Here is a 5,150-nt window from a genome sequence, read left to right on the forward strand (position 1 = left end):
AAAAACAATGCAACAATGTAGAAAAGATGGGAGAAATTTTCAGATTTTCCATCTCTAAAAAATGAGGCTAAGCCTCTAAATTTATAGACAATAAAAATGGTGAGATGAAAAGGTACAGTTCAAAAGGTGCCTCTTCCATTCACGAAACCTAACAGTTCTTGCGAAGCAAAATTTTAAAAAGACATTTGTTTTACGTATCGAGACTCTGAAGAGGCGGACCTAACCTTAGGGTAGAAGAGTCACCGGAGCCCTTAGGTGTATATATGTATATATATCTTAAATAATATGTATATAATTTAATTGGCACCCTAAGATTTAAAGTTTAAGGTCGATTTGAGGGACACATCTTTACTTTTAGTATTCCGCCTCTTGGTTCGATTTTCACTCGTCTCCAGCATTCGTTCAAAATTTTATTTGACAATGATGCCTCCGCCACTTTTAAATTTTTGTCTTGGGTCCGACTCTAGCTCTGATGTAGTGATAATGTATGGGTTAGACGCTCTTTACAAATTCGAACTCAGCAACATATGAAAGCTGTAGTATTTACTACTCCTATTTAGGTAGAAAACTAGAAAAACTGACTCATTATTTCTCAAAATATTCTCCTAGTCACGTCCAAACGCCTCATAAACTGCCAATTGACAAATGCCCAATCCCCCTTCAGTAACTTTTTCTGTCTCCACTCGCGCGGCATATGGAAAAGCTGATAAGTCAATTAACTGACTGACAGCGCGTGCAACTTGAAATTGCTGAATATAAATTCGCTCTCCTACTTAAAAGCGTGACCAAGCTTGCTAACGGTCATCTCTTTAAAAAACCGAACGTCTCTGAGTTTCTGTTTCAATGTCTCTCCACTCTCTCGTTTCCCGTGTATAATAGAAAAAACCTAGGGATTTTTTAGTGTGAGCTGATAATGGTGAAGATCATAGCGTGCTTTCAGCTTCCAAATCGGAGGTCTAGGGCTTGGACTCCTTTCCTGCTAAACAATGGACTCGTTCGGAGTTTTGGTTACCGCAAACTTCCTGAACAGCTACTCAATCTCTCCATCCTCAAATTAGATGGCTCTTCATTCGGTAAAATTAGATGAATACTGGAGTAGTAGTTAGGCTTTCATTGCATTTCGTTGTGTTATGGCTAATGCCGGTTGTTTAAATGGAATTTTGAATAGTAATTCATGTAGCGAGGAATGCTACAGTAGCAGACCTTAAGCAAGCAGTTGAGGAAGCTTTCAATTTCTCGCGGGAGGATGAAGGAAAAATTTTGTGGTATGAATAAAAGCTAATTATTTTGTACAATTGTTGACACTACGCGAGAATTACCGAGGCGTATCTAGCCCTTGCAATGGGTTTAATTGAGCTTATTGCTTTTAATTCGGTTACTTATGCATAAAAAGGGGAACTATAATTAAATGCATATATAATGGACTCACAAATTGTAAGTTCATTAATTTTAAATATTGGATCCGTCTTTACGAGAAGGCATCACCATATTGAAGACATGTTTTTATTGCACTTTATTAGCAGAAGAAAATGAAGAACTCGTTAGACGTACTGTGATAATATGATTATGGAAATGGAGTCAAATTTTAATTTTTTTTGCTGCAATGGTTCAGAAAGTTCTAGAATTGGTTGTTATGATAGAATTTGTCATCAATTCAACTGCTTGCTATTAATTGGTATTTGAAGTTTTCACTGTGTCAGTGACAGCAATCTTGTTGAATGCAAAATGACTGAAAATAAATGGAGTAAATTAAAATTGGAGGAAATTTTGAACTTCCATCTTGATGTAAATATGGTAGGTCTTAAAATTGTATTGCCTATTGATGCAGGTCACTAGTATGGAGCCACTTCTGTTTGTGCTCTGGAAGTCAGAAACTTGTTAATGACAAAGCTTGTATTAGCTGTTTTGGAATCAAAGATGGAGATCAGGTCAGTAGCCTATGTTACTTACTGATTGGGATTTTTTTTTAAAAAGCTAAGGAACTATGAGATGTGATGAGTTCTGTAGATGGATAGCCATTTGGGCTTATGATGCAGTCAGTGCTTGAAGAACCGTATGTACATGCTAGCTCAGGCATCACATATTACTTAAGTTAGCATAGCTCCACATTTTCGGGACCAAAGCAAAGAATTTGTTCTTAAGGATACAATTTTCTTGCTTTCAGCCTCATGATATTTTTGGATCTTCCAGCTAGAATAAATTCTTGATCAAGTAATAAATCTGCCTCGGCTGAAAGTTTCGTGCCTATCTCTTGCTGGTTCCTATGACAAAGCTAAGCTAGTATCTGTATCCTAACTAAGACTGGAACCTAGGAGAGACAATATGTGGATTCGAGGTATTGGAAATTCATCCCAGTGTATTGAATATGAATCTGCTTTGGATGTACACTGAATTGATAAATGTATCTACTTATTGGATATGATTCTGCTTTTGAATATGAATCTGCTTTGGATGTGCACTGAATTGATAAATGTAGCTAGTTATTGGAAAACATATATGTGTTAGGTTACTAGAACAAGCACTGAACATTCTATACCTAGTTTCTGCCTCTGTGTTACAAGCACAGACATGCACATACATGTATGTAGTCACACATACATTTTCTGAATACTTCATAATCAAGCTCTCGTAGTCAAAATGTTCTTATGAACTTAAAGATTGAACTCCCAATACACTCTTATGAACATTTTATGCTTCTTACAACCATAGTCTTACACTCTTTTTCTTTATTGTCTGGAGTCTGCAGCTTCAATTTGCACAGCATGTGACATTGGAGTACAGGCCAGCTAAACAAAAATGGGGAAGCCAGAGTAACCAGTCCAAAGAATGCTCTATGTAAGGGTATTCCTAAGATGCGTGACCTTTCTTTTCTGAAGAGAGCAAATTTGACTGACCAAAGATGTAGTTGATACCATTTCATTTATATGTCATTTTGATAATCCACTATCCCCCATCAGACATTTGAAGATAAAGCTAAATATTTCTCCGTAACTAAGATAGAGAACCTGGTTGCTTTTCCTTTTTTCTTTTGCCTGGATGCTTTCTTTTGGTTGTGTAAGATGTTATATTCAAGAACCGATTAGCTTAAATCTAGGCCTATATTCCCCTAGAAGTTCATCATTGCCTGGGTATGAATATTTAGGTTGGGTCACCATTCTTACATTGAGGACTGTGTGGCCATGAGTTTTGACCCTCCACCTCAATTCATAGTTCACAAGCACCGTCAATACTTCTTACCTGATATAATGTGGAGACCCCATAGCTGGAAAATGTTATGCTTGTGGACCATCTTCTTCTACTTGTTTCCAAACATCCTATCCTCTAAAATGGTTACATGAGCGTTAGTATCAGACAATCCCTGAATTTTGGGCAGACTCATTTGTAAAAAGTGATGAGATTTGTCTTTGGTGCAAAACTAAACAGAGAGCGTCGGCAGTCAAAGAGTTAAGTTGCAACCAGGTAACCAGCAAATAGCTGATTTCTAACAGTAGCTTCAATTGCTGAGAACACATGTTTTGGCTTATGCATGTAGCACTGCATGTTTGCATGTATATAAACTTGATCATCTGTGAATAGAATTTTAGTGGCATTCTCTAACAGTTCCTTTGCCAGTTCAAATGCTTATGAAGTGAATGTTGAAGATAATGCCAACATTGATGACCAAGAGAAGAGCAAAATGATTGGTGATTTAGACGAGGACGCAATTCCTGCACCAAAATTCAAGCGGTCTCATTTTTTAAAAGGATGGTTATCTCGATCAAAATTTTGGGCCACAAGAAAGCTCTAGGACCTGTATTCCCCTTCACTGTGCTAACGAATGGATCTTTAGAAGTTTGAAGACCGTCTAGAGCCGAAAAACTGATCAGGTAGAGTGAAAGGGGTGCCAAACTGCTTGTGCTGCTGTATATGTTATCGAATGTGAAGATCATTTGTTATCTTCATTTTTTCTTTATTGTGAATAGGTTGATCAATCTGAATTTGTGAGTGCTGGTTCAATTGTTATTATCAAAGCTCTCTGGATGCTTATCTTAGTTACTCCAATCTCCTCACTGCAGAAGATAGTAGCTAGCTTGCTCTTAGAAAGATAGTGCTATATGATAGGATCAGTTAATGCGATCTGCTTACATTTCTCAGTTCTATGTTATATATAGTGTATACGGGTAAAAACCGAGCTCATGATACACTTCGGCCTCCAATAGGGTAAAATGAGCTCGAGATACGATTGCGAAGGATCGGAATTGAAGCAAAGGTCTCATCGAGTCAGAATCCGGGGGCACGTTGCGTGCCTTCGAGAATATCGGGGTCATGATTCGAGATCGATCCAAATCCTGAAAGACTTCGGAGGACATTGTCGGGCAATCAAGCACGACCAACAGAAGGCTGCAATATCCGCGACCGGTCGAATATCACGACGTGGATCTCGACACATATCGATGAAGAACCGACAATCAGTTAAACAAAAGATTTTTTACCTTTTATAGAGTTGTACTTAGGAGGCGTTTGGACATAAGAATTGTAAAATTCGAAAAAATGGTGAAAATGTTTTCAAGTGAAAATGGTATTTGAAATTTAGAGTTGTATTTGGACATAAATTTCAGTTTGGGTTGTTTTTGAAGTTTTGTGAGTGATTTGAGTGAATTTTGAAAAACAGTTTTTTGGAGTTTTTCAAATTTTCGAAAATTTCCAAAATGCATCTTCAAGTAAAAATTGAAAATTTTATGAACAAACGCTGATTTCGAAAAAAAGTAAAATTTTTTTGGAAAAAACTTCCATCAAATTTTATGTCCAAATGGGCTATTAGAGTAGGATTCCCCTACTATATAAATGGGGATCTGATAATTCATTAGGCACATTGTAGCACGCATTCCAAAGCAATATACTATTATTTTCACTGTTATTGTAAGCTTTTTCTCTCATTCATCAAAATTGTCCACTGTGAGCCCGGATCGAGGGTGAATGCTTCACCAAGGCTGGAATCATCCTCCTCTCGTGGTTTGAATTAACTGTATATGTACTTGTCCATTTTAACTCAATTTATCGTTTTGTATCAAATTAATCCGCATATTCTTAAAACCACTTACAAATTTAATTGATATCCGATTTTGAGGGTAAACAGTTTGGCGCCCACCATGGGGCTAAGGATAATAGTG

The 5,150-nt window shown here is 37.1% G+C and overlaps 1 protein-coding gene across 1 annotated transcript; it reads left to right on the plus strand.

Annotated features, from left to right (window-relative positions):
- The first annotated feature begins 529 nt into the window (after positions 1-529).
- Positions 530-4,500, plus strand: LOC107832182 (uncharacterized). Its single transcript, XM_016659995.2, has 5 exons — positions 530-1,073; positions 1,169-1,265; positions 1,829-1,928; positions 2,747-2,835; positions 3,613-4,500. Exons 1-5 carry the CDS (start codon positions 914-916, stop codon positions 3,785-3,787), a joined length of 621 nt encoding a protein of 206 aa, XP_016515481.1. The 5' UTR covers positions 530-913; the 3' UTR covers positions 3,788-4,500.
- Positions 4,501-5,150: the final 650 nt, after the last annotated feature.

Source organism: Nicotiana tabacum, chromosome 22 (genome assembly GCF_000715075.1).
Source record: "Nicotiana tabacum cultivar K326 chromosome 22, ASM71507v2, whole genome shotgun sequence".
Classification (NCBI taxonomy): domain Eukaryota; kingdom Viridiplantae; phylum Streptophyta; class Magnoliopsida; order Solanales; family Solanaceae; genus Nicotiana; species Nicotiana tabacum.